At 29.0% G+C, this 16288-nt stretch overlaps 1 protein-coding gene across 2 annotated transcripts in view; it reads right to left on the bottom strand.

The window, feature by feature from the left end:
- The window catches only part of LOC129989047 (unconventional myosin-VIIa-like), a 282890-nt gene that overhangs the window by 66142 nt on the left and 200460 nt on the right, over window positions 1-16288 (bottom strand). For both annotated transcript variants that reach the window (XM_056097359.1, XM_056097358.1), the window contains one exon: window positions 7558-7713. Coding sequence is in view for 1 of the 2 variants with exons in the window: in XM_056097358.1 (XP_055953333.1) it covers window positions 7558-7713 (156 nt within the window). In the remaining variant the exon portion in view is untranslated. The remainder of the gene's footprint in view (window positions 1-7557; window positions 7714-16288) is intronic.

Here is a 16288-nt window from a genome sequence, read left to right on the forward strand (position 1 = left end):
AAACCATTCCTGCTTTTATCTGTACAAGAAATGTAAAATATTGTTTACTTTAATAATAATAAAACTGATCTAATCAGAAATGGCAGAATAAATTTTTCTCCAGTGACTCGAAGATAAAAATATAAGAGCTTTTATAAAAAAGAAAATAATAATAATAATAATAAAAGAGGGGATAGAAAACTTTAAAAAAAATGATGAAAAGAACTAACAAACATGAACTTTTAAGAAGAGAGATTTATTTCTAACCTTTCAGACCCTGCAAAAAAATGAATACATTACTAGTTATAATAAAGATTGAAAGGTTAAACCGGTTCTTAAAGAGTCAAAGTTGTAACATATTTATACACATTACTTCCGTCATTCGAGTCTTAAAAGCATTCCATTGGGTGAAGACAGCAGTAAATTTTCCTGACTTGGCAACCTCATGGGAAGAGTTTTCAAGGAAGTGTTTGAATCTTCTATTGTTAAGAATTTATTGCAGAAGCATGAGGACACGGATAGAAGATACAATATTTCTCCGATTCGTTCGCTGAATGTTAAAAAGGGAAAGTGTGAAAATGGAAAGCACGATTGAGTTTCTTATCTTTAAGAATATATATTTTCAAAATGATTAATTTTTTATTTTTATTTTGAGAATTCCTATTATGAAATAACCTCTTATCAATTTAACATCTCAGTATGATATACAGAAGAATCAAATCATTTATACGAACTTGAGGTGTAGATTAGGTAAACAGAAGTAGTTTTTAGTATAGATCATTTTGTCGCAAAGAATAACGCTAGAGGAGCCGCTTTATAAATGATTTTAGAAAAAGAAAAAGACACACTAGATAAAATATGTGCTATAGACTAATTGAAATACAAATTATTGATATCTTACACAGTTGCAGGAAAAACAACATCACAAGTATTATACATGATAATATATACCATGGCAGCTGTATCGAAGTTACTCACACCTTGCAAAAGCATCGGGGATAGTTGAATGACCATCGTCGAGACAACATGGAAGGGAAAACATAGTTTGTATTCTAAAAGCTATCACCGGCCCATTGTACACCCTTCCCTTAGGAGATACACCTGATCATGGAAACAGGGGTATCTCGATCCCACAGTCTTGAAATATCCATCCAAGAAGGGATAACCAAACACTTTACTGGAAGCTTTTCATATCTATTTTTGGGGAACCTTCAGTCGAAATATATACTATGGGACAAGTCGACTGCAGCATCAAAAACAAACTTTTATTGTACCTAAAATGAGTATCTTTGCAATATTATTGTATATTCTGAACGCCTTTAAATATCGTGAAGATGTAGATTTAATATGTTAGGTATTTTGTGCCAATAGGGTAGTCGTCCATTGATATATTTGTTTAGAAAGTTGTTAATAATACAAGTATGTTGCCATGCTGTCGATACAAATATCTAACTGAACGTTAGATATTTATATCGTTAGAATAGCTCTCTCTCTCTCTCTCTCTCTCTCTCTCTTTTTTTTTTTTTTTTTTTTTTTTTTTGCAAAATAGGTGATGAACTGAATTAAGGAGATACTGCGCTTTTGACTTGCATCAAGGGATTAAAAATTGACTTCTATTTTGAGATCCTTTGCGATTAGATCTTATGTATGGGAAATGTTTAACTTGTGGCATTGAATTTTTATTTTATCTCTGAGCTTATTTAATGGTCGCACTAATTTAACTCTATAATGACTCACCTGTTTCACCGCGTAAAAGCAATCTTCTTTAACGAACTCATGAATGAGTACTTTATCTGTTGTCCGTATCACGATAACGAACGAGGAATGATTGAAAGAATGAAATATGGCAAAGCTTTGACTCGTATTACAGATACAGAAGAGATTAAGATTTTCTTTAATTTTGCAGTGTCTCTTGGAATACATATTGTGGCATTAGCCTGATAAAGTTTTCATGCTCTGGATAAAAGCTAAATTACCTCAGACGGAGCTTCATTGTGGCTTCACTCGACAATTAAAATTTTGTCAACTTAAGTCAATTGACAGATTTCTATGCAAATTTAACCATTTCACTTTATAAGCAGTTCGTAGGGTTGTTATAAAAATGTATAGAATTCTATTGGGACACTAAAAAAGCTTTTTTTAGGGAAAAGATGATACCTGAATGTCAAATAAGACGTGCATTGTGTAACGATGAAGCTGGAAAGGTGAAGATAAATTTAGACTTTGTGGTCCTGATGGCAAGATATATTTCTATTGTATTTATAACAAAATTTTCATTAATATTTCTTTTAAAGGCAACAGAAGAATAAACTTTTGCAAACTCACCAGTATTTTGACGCCTAGAATAATATTTGTTCTTTTTATGTCCTTTCCAATCAAATTGTGCAATTTTCAGTAGTATTTTTTTTTTTTAAATCTGAGTTATAAAAAATGATATAATTGTCTGACACCAAGACAATAAGGAACAAATTTAAATATTCTAAAATTCAACATTTCAGGAGAAGTCATAGATTTTGGAAAATTGTTGCATTATTTCGTGTCTAGAATATAGGTACGGAATCACCGGAATATATGAGATTTGAAGATTGTTTAGAAACGGTGTAAATATCATTTAAAACCTATTACAAAAAATAACCAGAAAAGCACACTTGATTATCTGAACTGGAAATTCTTCAGAAAATATCAATTATTCTCCTCGAGTTGACATATATACGGTGATTACCGTATTAATATATGATAATTTTTTTTTCCATTGCAAATTTGTATATTATTCGACCAACACCATTTTAGCGAATGCAAATAATTGTATATTATTTTAAAGGTAATTTGATGCTATTTTTTGTATGTTTCTTGTGCAGATAGAAAACACTATTCAAGTATGAATTTATGAAATACTAGAATCCCAATGGGACCACAGTGGCCTGGTGGTAAGGCTTCAGGTTCGAGACCCTATTTCGCCGAGGAACCGTCGTGTAAGCGGGTCTAGTGCACTTTAAACGTCCGGACCAAGCGCCTTCCCACTGGTATGGTGTGGAGAGAGGAGTGCCAGCTTCGATGTCGTCCTCGTTATCTGACCGCGGTTCAAAATTACGAGGTCCATCCCAACACAGCCCTAGTGTTGCTTTAAAAGCGGGACGTTAATATAACTAAACTATAGTCCTAAAACTCGATAGTTGGAATAAAATGCAAATTCATTTAGAATTGCTGAAATTTTTGACTTTTAGAGTTCGGCGCAGGTCAAGCACACGTTACAGTAACGTTTAGACATCATTCAATTTGTAAAAATTGGTATATATTTTTATTGCTTCAAATAAAGAAAATTTAATAATTTTACAGTTTAAATAATGTGTTAATGATAGAATTTACTTTATGGCATTCTTTTAAATTCTTTTTTAACGCAATAAAAGCAATAAGAATCTTTTGAAACTCTTCAAGGGATGAATGTTAGATTCAGTGATCACTATGGACTGAAAATAATTTTAAATTAGATGGGAAAAATCGTCAACCCTGTAATATTGTCATGAATAATGCATCCACAAGAGTGGTGGTTTATCTAAATTTGTATGTCTTACATTAAATCTTGAGACAAATTAGTTTCCAAACGGAATAATACAAAGTATCTGTAAAGAATCAATACTGTTTTTAAAGAAATGCAATTTTTCAAATATTTATGTATGATGGAGAGGATTTGAATAGAGAATGGAAAAGCCTTTTTATGCCTAGTTTTCTTCTTTTGTTGTTGTTGTTTGGAAAAATTTAAATTAAAAATTTCACATTTTTTTAGAAATAATGTTGTGAGGCATCACTAGAAGAATAAATTGTGTCCCTAGGATTACTTTTTTGAATTTTTTTATCCACTCGGATATAGCGCCTGCGTGTTTCTGTGTCGTCCTGGTTTTTAAGCTTTCTATGAACAGCAGAGGTGGATTTCAGGCCTGCCAATCAACGACAAGAAATTTTGCTTTCTCTTCTAGCAATGCCATAGACTGACACTTATTGTTAAAATTCTCTAATCTTCAAGTAAGAATTTTGGAAATAAGATTTTTGAAGAAAAAATATAAACGCAACATTTTTTTAATTCCTCAATGAATTTTTTTCTATCTTATATACAGATCCTTCTCAACGAATTTAGACAAAGATTCATTCCGACTAACAAAGTTCAAGTCCTATTTAAATCTTTAGATACTTTTATTTTACTTTATATCTTTTCTGTTTATAAATATAGAATTTTTTTATAAATGATTTTTCATTCTTTTCTTTATACGCTAAAATTATGAAAATTTTCACTCTTGAGAATTTTTAGTGGGAACTACTTTAATATTCAGAGAACTTAATTATTAGCTAAAGCATTGATTTATTTAAATGTTGGTTCTATGTCGGTGGGGCCATCTGATAGTAAATTTCAGAGAAATTGCTCACCAGACTCTATCAAATTTATAATGAGTTTAAATTTCAACTCCAAAGAAAAGAAAAAAAAAATTAAAAATAAACTACTACTTTTTAGACATTAATAGATAGAATTATATTTTAAAACTTGTTATTATTAAATCTTTGAACAATATTTTCATACAAATGGAAGAATTGTTTATGAAAAATAAATAAATAATAAATTTACATATGAAAAACACATATTTTATACAATATCGTAAACATTATGAACAAAAACATAAAGTGAAAATAAACTTTATTTTGAAATACTTTTTTCAACGTAAACGTAGATGCTTTATGCCAGGAAGAAGATGAGTTTACAAAGTTACAATTATATTAAAAGAGTACGAACGTTTCAGACAACCTCCATTAGGCACTAATTTTTATATAAATATTAACGAAATGCATTCTTTAAGAGAAAGATAATAATTTTCAAAACAGGAAGTACCCTATTTCCACTTTTACTATATAATTCCATTAAAAAATACTAATTTAATTAAATTTAATGATATACTAGACGTTTTCTTTTTCTAGCAAATTTTCCACGTGTCAGTAACTAATTAATATGAAACTGCCAAGAAAGTCAAAAATATAGCATTGCTCTCCTTTCGGGATTGAAAAACAGCTGCCCGAAAATCAACTTTTTCAAATCATTTTAAATAAAAAATTTACCATCGGGCACAAATAGATGAGTTGCCTAAGCGTGCTTTCCTTTAAAATTTAGACAGCTCATTACTCAAACAAAATTAATTACCCTTTTCTGGAGCACAGTTAATATGAAAAGTTCAGTGATTAATGCTTAACGTGATTATGGGAATCAGACATGAGACGACATGGAAGTTCCGAATAGAGTTGCAAATTAATTACTGTGTGTCATTACTTTTTAAAGAATGAAAACTCAAATAAAGAGATCCTTTATCCTCAAAATGTACATTTTTTTGTAAAAGCAATGAATATAGATTTTTTTTGTTTTCAATTCCAATAGCACGGATTTTCTGAAATTGATTCTTTGTACTTTCTCGCAAGCGAAATTATACAAACAGAAAATATTGTAATCGACAAAGAAATTCGAATGTTGACGATGAAACATCGTTTCAGGTCTCATTGAACCCCCCCCCCCAAAAAAAAACAACAACATATTTTTGATATATTTGTCAGTTTGCCTGCGAATATAATACCTCGAAAACGCACTGAACTGCATGGATGAAATTTGGTATATGAATGCATAAATTTCTATCAAATTTTGAACGAAATCCATTCGTTGAAAGCCTATTTGTCCAGCTGTCCAGATATTAGTAAACATGGCAGTTACACAATTTAAAAAAATTGATGGATGAAATTTTGTATAGAGGTTTAATATGTCTATTCAAGTGTAATTCCATGTAAAGTTCGAAATTTGATGCATGTATGTATCAAATTTGTTGGAACCAAATTCATCCAGACTTTCACTATCTGTCTGTCTATATCTTTAGAAGTATACCGATCGATGATTTAAATAAATGAAAATTGATATGCAATTTTGTGATTATGATTTGAGTTTCTGTGTCAGAGTTTGATTTTGATCAGTCATCAAGAAAGGTATCCAAAATGTAAGTGCAGTTTCCTAATATCTGTGTGTTAACCACATCCAGGGATTTATCGCCAAAGATCGCTCTTTAATGCTAATTTTCTCTCATTCATAACTATTGTTCGCCAATGGTGTAGATTAATAATACATAAGCACATTTATTTTAAAGTATGCTAAAAAGTTTCAGGGCGACCACACCCTGATTACTTTCCCAAATAGGAAAAAAAATATTGGATTTGTCGAAAAATTCTACTTCTGGATTTTTATGAAATAAGGAATTTTATCGACAGTTTAGAACTTTTTGAATTCGAAAATACGAATTTTGAAAGTTTGTCTACATACATATGAATATGATAACTATAAAACTGAATGAATAAGAGGAAAGAAAACAGGCATGCGATTCTTATATTAAAATTAAAGGTATTTATTAAAGCTTGATCAAGGTATTCTAACGGAAAAAAGGGCCCATTCCTGATTCGGTTTTTTTCAGAGTACAATGGTTCTCATATTAGGAAAATTTAATTAATAATAATAACTTAATATAATTAAAATAATATTAAGTTATTATTAATTATTTTGTCTTAATATAATATTAAAGAAAATTTTTATCTTTTTCCTCTCTCTTCAATGTGATAAATAACATCATTTGCAGGTAAAAATAAATAAATAAAAACAACAAAAAAATTTAATTTATAAAAACAAATTTAATATTTTCATATTTTTTTATATATAGCCTAGAAAAGCAAGTGTATGCAATTATGTGTTGTTTATGTATGAAAAATAAAGCTGATATTAAAAGAAATAGTAAATATTGTAATAAAAAGTAGTAAATATTATAAAAGTAACAAAACTAAATAGTAGTTTTATAAATTAAAGACAAATTTCAGCTTAGAATTGTTTGAAATTGTTTACCCCCTTTAACCCTTTCGCCGTCCTCTCCTGGCCGTGAAACTTTCTGTTTTTTTTGGGGGGGGGGGGAATGGAACAGGTTAAGGTAAAATTTTCTTCTCCCTTTTTATTATTTTTTCAAACTTGGATAATTTATTCCCAGAAATCTCTAAAAGTATGAAACACAAAAATTTTCTATAAATATTATTGAACAAAATAAATCTAAAAGATTTTTGAAGAATCGAGATTGTAGATAATTAAAACTGAAATCGTTTTCTGCCAAACTGTCCTCTATTATCTATAACATTTTTTTTAAAGGAAGAAAGAAAGGGTAAAAAGAAATGTTCACAAATGATTTTTTAAAGGTAATGAAATACTCCTTATTATGAGGATGAAATGACCACCTGAACAGCAAAAACAGTAAAGATTGATACTTCCAAATTTTTTGGTAAAATTAACGAGCCTGTTTCCTGTACGGTAGCTTTTAATATGGTGCTGAGTTATAGAGAACCAAGCACTAAATATCTTGACTTCCCATCCCCTTTCTTACTGGGTGATCCTTTATAAAAGAAATATGGAAGATCTTCTCGAAATGGCAATAATATATATAATCTAGATATACATATATCTAGATTATATATATTAATATATATACTTTACTTTAGTACTTTAGATTTTTAAGGAGGAGGATTTACCTTGCTGGTAGGCTGCGAGGGAATGCCCATTGAGGGGGGCGCTCGGAGGGGCGCCTCCCCCCGTCACGTGCAGTCGATTCCGGAGCGTCACTAGTTCGGAACTGAGACTGCGCAGCCGCTGCTGGAGGTGGACCGCTTCGTTGGATGACGAAGCATCTGCAAAAAGAACAGAGAATATCAATATATGAAGATGAACAATATGAGGGAAATAACATTATGAAATTTGAATTTATTGTAAATTCTGACATCAGAGCTTATTACATAATCTGTTTTTACAGCATTGATGGCAATAGAAATCACCATAGTAATAGAAGTAAAAGTAATACTATAATTATTGTTGATTTACAGAAAATAAAGCCGTATCTATTAAATAGTTTTGGGTAAGATTCCGAGAGCAAAATATAATTAAAAAATCATACATTTGTACAGACTTAAATTTTAAACAATAACCGCACTCTCTGCGGTTATTGTTTAAAATTTAAGTCTGTACAAGTGTATGATTTTTTAAATTATATTTTGCTCTCTGCGGTTATTGTTGTTTATAGAGCTTACGCATGAAACAAAAATTATGCAATTTCAAAAGTGTTTCGATAGCTTATACAAATATAAAAACATCAATATTGTAGCGGATTGTATCTTTCTATATCCTGTTTAGTTGGGTCATCTTCATACAATAATAATAATAATAATAATAATAAATAAGCGAACTGATAAAAAAGAGAAAAATGCTGACAGAATATTTTTTAAATACTTATGATTTTTTTTGTTTTTTGTTTTGTTTATATATACAGGGGATCCGTCCTTAGTGTGACCCAAAAACTAAATTCTAAACCGCTTGAGACAGGAAAGTATTTTCAAATGGAAAATGCTTTCAATGAGAGGAAGAATTACCTTTTATAAAATGTTTGAGTCAATAAATATATTTCTAAAAAAGCTAAGAATTCTAACTTTTTGTACTGTCCCCCTGTCCTATTGCATTTTAAATAACACATTGTTGACACTTTAAAATATATTATTAAAAAAATCTAAACGTTTTATGACAAAAATTGACCGAGCCACAGCTATTTAAAATAAATGCGAGTATGTACAAATTCATTGTGAGGATCAATTCAAAAAGCAATACAATGATGCATGATTTCAATTTGCAAACGATTCCTTAAGGCCTTTCTCAAAGTCCTGAATTTATCTGTAAAATTTTTCACTTTAAAATATGTTATTAAAATTGACGCTTTAAAATATATTATTAAAAAAATCCATCGTTTTATGATAAAAATTGACCGAGTCACAGCTATTTAAAATAATTAAGGGTGCACACAAATTCATTGTGAGGGTCCATTCAAAAAGCAACACAATGACGCATGATTCAATTTCCACACTATCCCTTAAGGCCTTTCTCAAAGTTCCGAATTTATCCGTAAAATTCATTTAAATTAGAGATTTTCGTAAATCGATCAGTTTTAATTGTAGAAGAGTGGAATTTTTGGTTAAAAATGTTCCAATGCCATGGATATTTTGCTAAATATGATTGATAGGAACTGTGTGACTGCATAAACAACTAAATTTCCTAACTTTTTGAGAAATTTATTTATAGAGCTAAATTACTTAAAACAGATTTTTCCCCCATCATTGAAAGCATATATCTCTTTCTAAAGGTTTAGAAATCAGCCTTTGGATCACGTGGATAAGAACTGACAGACACCCTGTATATAGAATCGTTACAGAATTCCTCAACATTAAAAATACTTTTTTAAAGTTGCTGTAAATATTAAACAAAAACTAAAATAAAGTATATCGTATCCTAAATGTGTAAAATTATTTGTACATGCTTGTTGTTCATAAGAAGACATATATTTTCGCATTATGCTTTTACTATATAGATCCAATTATAATTTATTATAGTTGATGAAAGACAGAATTCCCGATGTAATTTATCACCAGTTAAAAATCAGGCGATGTGATCTTCTCAACTCTTTCTCGTAAGCTAATAAATGTACTTTTGTATTATTAAATGCGTACCGCTGGGCAAGAGCAGTTACGAAAGTGCCCATTAGAGTGCTATCTTTGCCTATTAATCGGTGAAATGTAGTTGATTTTGATTACATTTTTTTCCTTCTGATTAAATCGTTATTTGTTATAAAACTACAATTGAAGCCCAAAAATCACGTACACATTTCATATATTTACTTTTTGAGTTTCTGAATTGCTTTCTTTACATGCTGGTGAAAGTACAAATGGTGAGGCCCTTGAATAATTCGGTTCGGTTAGTAAGTACGAAAAGATATTAAATTTGTGTATCCAATTTTATTTACTTAGTTCTTTTCATATACAGTGATTGTATAACAAATTTAAATATATTCAAACTTCCTCTCAATGGATTTCACTAGATTCAAAAGAAATCTACACATCTGAGTAGAATCTAAGTACCAAATTTCATCCTTCTGGCTTAAAACATTTTTGATTTGTTGTAGTCGCAAACAGATATAATTCTAAAAACGTGCTTTTCGGATTCAGGGAGATATGAAACATGGGTATTTGATAAAATTTTGCGTTCGAATTTTTCTGACAAATACAATACTTTCTATTTGACTTCTGTACGAGAAAAATTCAGTTAATAAATCAGAGGTATAAGTCAATGATTCGATAGGAAATGAGTAAAATTTTGATTCTTTAATTACTGAAATTAATTTACAAGAAATACTAATGCATATGATCAAGCATTATATAAAATTGTAGTTGCACGATTAAAAAAAAAAAAAAAAAAAAAAAAAAACCTTCAACTTGTTAAAAATTAGACAAAATTTTTCCTGTATTCCTCATTTTTTTTTTTTTTTCATATGAAGTTTAATGTTTGTAAAATATTGAATACTTCTTTTATTTATTGAAATTATTTATCTTATTTATTATTTTCTCCTTATTTTATTTAACATTCTTATTATTTATCTTATTCTTTCTTCCTTATTATCCTTCTTATTCTTAATTTTTCCTTCTTATTTTTTTTTACCTTCTTTTATTATTCTACTAGCCGCCTTTGGCGACCAGCCGGTTCGCCAATCTTAATTCTCGTTAAAATTTTAATAATTAAATATTTTATGTAATTCCTACTTTAATAGCTTCTTCATTAAAATATTTCAAAACTTCAAATTTTGATAGTCATATAATTTACTTATAATATTATAAATGCCTTCAGTCTTAATATAATATGTATCTCTTTAATTTTCTGTTAACTCTTGTAGAATTTATGCTTTAAATTAAAGTGGAAATGATTAATCAGCAATTAGTATTATAATATTTTTTACTGAAACAAAGCATTTTTTTAATAATATGGTAGCTGTAGGTCAAACGTTCTGGCCTGTAGAGTGTCAACACACACACACACACACACACACACACACACACACACACACACACACACACACACACACATTGAGCTTTATATAAGTATAGATTGAATACTTCTTTATTTAAGAAAGTATTTAAGTAACAGATGACAGAAAAGGAAATCGAAAAAAAGTTTCATTGAAACAGCGCCAATTATTTAAAAAAGACAAATCTTAATTCATTTGTCTTATTGATGATCTTTTTTAAAACAGGGCTCATGAATGTATCTCGTAAATGAAAGATGTAAAATCAAAAACAGAAAAATTACTTCGATACAACAAATTATAATTCAGACTTAAAATATCAAAGCAACATTTCAATGACACGCTTCTTAAATGCTAATTAAAACTCTCTCAAAATTCTTAAGCGGGTCCGCTAACCGTCGTGAGAAAATTTATCGCCAACCTACGACGGTTAACACCGGAAGCCCACTAATCCATTCTTAACAGGGCAATTAAAAGCGGAGGTGTAGGCGAAAATCGTGCTCAAACTCACAACGCAGAAACCTAATAACCTATGAACCACAGCACGTGACAGAATTTACGACATTCATAAAGATATTTAACTTGGATTTACGGCCTTATAAAGCTCCATTGATCTTTGTAATTCGTGTGACATTTTTCTGTTTTATTGAAAAATTGAAAATATAATTTAAACCCAGATAAATCCGATAGATTAGGAGATACAAAAGTACTTTTGACATAGATGAGCCCCTCTTGAGATAAATAGATAAGATTTAGTAGTGAATTTAATAATTGAGGAACTGGAAAATTCTGCAATTATTCTATTTTTTAATTAACATTTCTGGCAAAAGTGAAAATTTAATGGTATTTAATTAGATAAAGTAGTACTTCATAAAATTTGGATTTCTGATTTCAACTAAGTAACATCAGTTTTCTATGAGTTAATTTGTATCATTAAGCAAAAATGATTCGAAGGTCGGTCTTGATTTCAACAATTTAAATCATGCATTACAAGAATGATATATTCAATTTAATTTTAATTTATCATTTGTTAATCGTTATTATTTTTTTTCTACTTAGTTTTTCTGCATGTTTGTGCAATTGTATCCACAAATGTCTCGCTTCCTTTATTAATTTAAAGATAGGATACGCATTTTTTGATTTTTTTAAGACGATAGTTGTAATTGAAAAAATAAAAAAAATATTAAAAAAGCTTTTTGTATATTTTTACTATTTTTTGGCTAGATTGGAATGAAAATTTGCTTTAATCGGTGGAGATTGATTCATTGGGGCTGCAGAGCAACAGTGTACTCTGAAATTATTCCGCTTACAGGCTTTCGTTTCCAATATTATTTGCTTACATTCCAATACTGATAGAAAAATAAATCAAAACAGAGACAAGATACAGAAAATGAATAAAAAATTAGAAGATGTAAGATGAGACTGTATTGCCTAATAAAACTAGAAACATAAAAATTCGTTCCCAAAATATAGCTAGGTGACGATCCATTTAAAGGAAAAAAGCAATACTTCTTTTTGAACTTAACGAGATTAGAGCTGGAATTTCTGCAGCTCCAATTTGGCACATAGCCAATTAATATTCTATTACTCCTTCTTTCGCCCAAAGATTGCCTTTGATTTCTTCCTGATTCCTTTCTTATTCGTGATGTTTTTCTTGATTGTTGTTTTCTGTTCCTTTTTTTATGTTTCACTTCAATTGTAATGCAAGAAACACATATGGTTTAATACATTCACTTAATTCTTTTAAGAATAACATTAGAAGGAATTTATATTATACTGTTTAAAACATTAAAAATGCAACAAACTTCAAATATCGCATTGAAATTTAAAATGTTGACTGCACATTAAGGTGTCTTTTAATTTTATTTGCATTTCATTTGTTATCAACTAAAAAATATTCTTCGGTACATTTTTGTTTCTGATTTATTGAGCTATCTATGGTCAGTTAGGAATGAATTCCTATAAAATACATATTCAATATGAGCATTTAGTATGGTCTTTTTAACAATAGGAAAAATAATAACATGTAAAAGAAAGTAATCATAACTAATGAAATATTATAAATTAAGATTTAATTATTATTTTCACAATTATCCCACTTCCATATCTAAATCTTTTTTTTTTTGGAGGGGGAGGGTATTTATTTAGTTATTTTGAAAAATTATTATCTTTCGAAATAAACATGAAATAACCTACCAAATTTTTTTTTAAAAAAAGCAGTTTAAAAATTCATTGAAAGATTTACATTTAGTGAAATGTTTTTACATGGATAATAAATCATCTGAATTTTTTTATATTCTTAGATAGGACAATCGAGTTATTTTGAATTGAATTATTATCAAATTATTTTGGGGATTTTTTTTATACTCAAAATACAAAATATTAAAAATTTAAAAATTCGTAATGATTGCCTGAATCTACTCTTTTCTTATATTAGATTGAAGCAGCAATTTTAATTTCAATTTTATTGAATTAATGTAATTATTATGAATGACATTATTTTAAAAATAGTTTATCCGCATTGAATTAGGAATTTTCATGAGCCATGTGTATGAAAATGTGTTTAATCATTTTTAGTTACTTAATAAAATATTGTGAAGTTCAAAATGATAGCTTTTAAAAAGAGGAATAAAATATCCAATGAGAAATGCTGCTTGATATTTATCAAAAAAAGTAAACCTACACTGTAAATTTCAATAAAATAAATGCAAGAGTGTTATTCTCTGAGTCATTTTGCTTTTATAGATATCGAATGGTTATTAATACAATAAAATTTAATTTTAAAACATTCCATCGATTATCAGAATGAAAAAGAATACTTCTCTAAACCTTAACGACTTTCGATAAGAATTATAATTTAAAATAAATTTTGAAAAACTTTTTAAAAACCTATTTCAACCGTTTTAAAAATATATATTAAATATTTTTTAGTTATTAATTTATAATTCATTATTACAAATATCATGGATTCTTGAAGTAAATTATTTTTTCATATTTACTACCAAATGGCATTGCGAGCATGGAATAAAATTTCAATTAAACGAATTGATTAACTGATAATTAGAGTTCTAAAATTATTAAAAGCGTACAACGTTATAATAATTAATCACATCAGTAAATAAATAAAAAACAGATTACGACATTCTTTCTTTATAAAGATAAAGCAAAACAATTGTGTATAATAAGATTAAAGAACTCTTTATCTTTAAACAGATTAAGACAAGCAAAATACTATAAAATAAAATTAACTCTGTAATAAATTCCTGAAGTGTCAGAAAGGCTTTGGAGGACAAGAAACTACTTTAAACAAAAAATGTCGTGGTTCAATACAAAAGTTTCTTTTCCTTTGTTGTGTTTTTCGTTTTCTGCTTACAAAACTATTTTAAAGCGGTATTTCATTACAATAAAAATTCGATTATATCTCAAATTCTCGAAAGAAAAATCTTTAAAAATTAATTACTGGCAAGCTTATTTAAAAGCACAAAAACATGGTTTTCAAAATGATAACGTTTCCTCGTTCTTTTTTATTTTGCTTTTTAAATTCAAAATTAACTGACATATAAGCTTTTATAATTCAAATTAACCGAATCGAATAAATCAATTAGCTTCGGACAGATAAAAAGAACTTTTTTTTTTTTTTTCAAAAACCCGACATGTCCAATTAAACAAATTAAATACTCGGAAAACTTCTTCAACTATTTTACGAGCTGACTATTAATCATCTGTACCCTCCAGAACTGATTCGACGACCCATAAAAATAAAACGAAAAAAGAAAGAAAGAATGAATGAAACGGATGTTAAGTAATTTAATTTCTTTAAATAGTTTGGCAACAGAGCGGGAACGTCAGGAATGTCGCAATCCACTGCCGTGACAAGTTCGTTGGAACCATAAAAGAAAACATCAACAAAAAAACTCTGGCAGTTGAAGATTGGTTTTATGATTTACTCTTCTGCTCTGGAGATAACCTCCTGTCTTAATTTCTTTTTAATTTTCAACTTTCTTCGGGCGACATCGCTCCGTGAAAAACGGCGTTGCTTACAAGAAGAGGCTGTGTTTTATTTTTGAGCCGTAAAAGCACAATAAAAAAGATACTTCATTAGAAGAAAAGGGTTTAGTCCATTTTATATAGTGGTTGGAAAGCTTGTTTGTTTTTATTACCCTAGAAAGATCTTTAACAAAACAAGTCCTTCTTTAGGTAATTTTTCCATTCTCTCTCGCGTGATTATGTGTTTTGTTTTACCTCTTCTTAATTGCTCATTAGTTTAGAGAAAACTGTGGGAATTTTATTCATTTACTTCACGGATTTTTCTTTTTTTTTATGTTGCTGTAAATATATATGTATTTCAAACGAACTGGTTATTATCCACATTTCTGCCGTTTGATACCAGAAAGACGGAAGAAATTTTGACTTCAAAAGTGTTTACTAAAATGTCGTTCATATTATTTCTTATTTAAAACATTTCTTTTCATTTTGAACGCATATTTCAAACAATTCCATAACTATAATTATAAAAATATAAGAAAAAAATATCGCCAACTCTCATGAAACTGCTTTCGAATTTCCGCGTACTTATTTAAAGAGAAAGAGGAAGTGAAAATTCCTGGTTTAGGTAACAATTTTTGCTTCTTTCCGTATACAAAGGTTCGTAGAACTCTAATGAAAATTCTTCGGCGATACCGTTTACGAACTGATTTGAAAATTTCGTTAACGAAATCGAATGGGAAACTTTGTAGAGTGATTTTTCAAAAAGAAAAATAAACTATTGAAGTAACTTATCAGAAACGGGTCATTGAACTTTCCCTTTTGTACCTCATGTCAGGATTAAATGGCCAACATTTAATGATCAACCTGCACACCTCAAGTTATAGGCCTTTTGTGGCCTGTTTCCAAATATTCCGCTGATATTCTCACGACCGATTTTTCTGTGTTGATTAAAATATTCAGTGCCATTATACAAATTATTGGCGCGACAGTTTTTCATATCACTTAATCTAGAGGTCAAAATTTACCGACCTGCCACGAAAATATTGTAAAGAGTAAAAGACTTTAAAAAGTGATGATAATTGATATCATAATAAGTATTTTTATATTCTCTTATACATAGTATAGAGGAAGTATCGTAATCATTAAAGAATTCGAACTAAAGATTTTGATATATCACCATGTTCGCACGTTCCTTTTGAGTTCGAAAAGTACATTTGTGAAAAATGTCCGTCTGTATCTCTCTGCGACAAAGATAACTTATAAACACTTTGAGCTAGGCAATTGAAATTTGGTATATAGTCGTTGAAACCAAATTTACCGATTTTTATCAAACTTTGACTAGAGGAAGTCCGTCTGACCGGCTGCTCGAATATGAGTTAGCA

Source organism: Argiope bruennichi, chromosome 10 (genome assembly GCF_947563725.1).
Source record: "Argiope bruennichi chromosome 10, qqArgBrue1.1, whole genome shotgun sequence".
Lineage (NCBI taxonomy): Eukaryota > Metazoa > Arthropoda > Arachnida > Araneae > Araneidae > Argiope > Argiope bruennichi.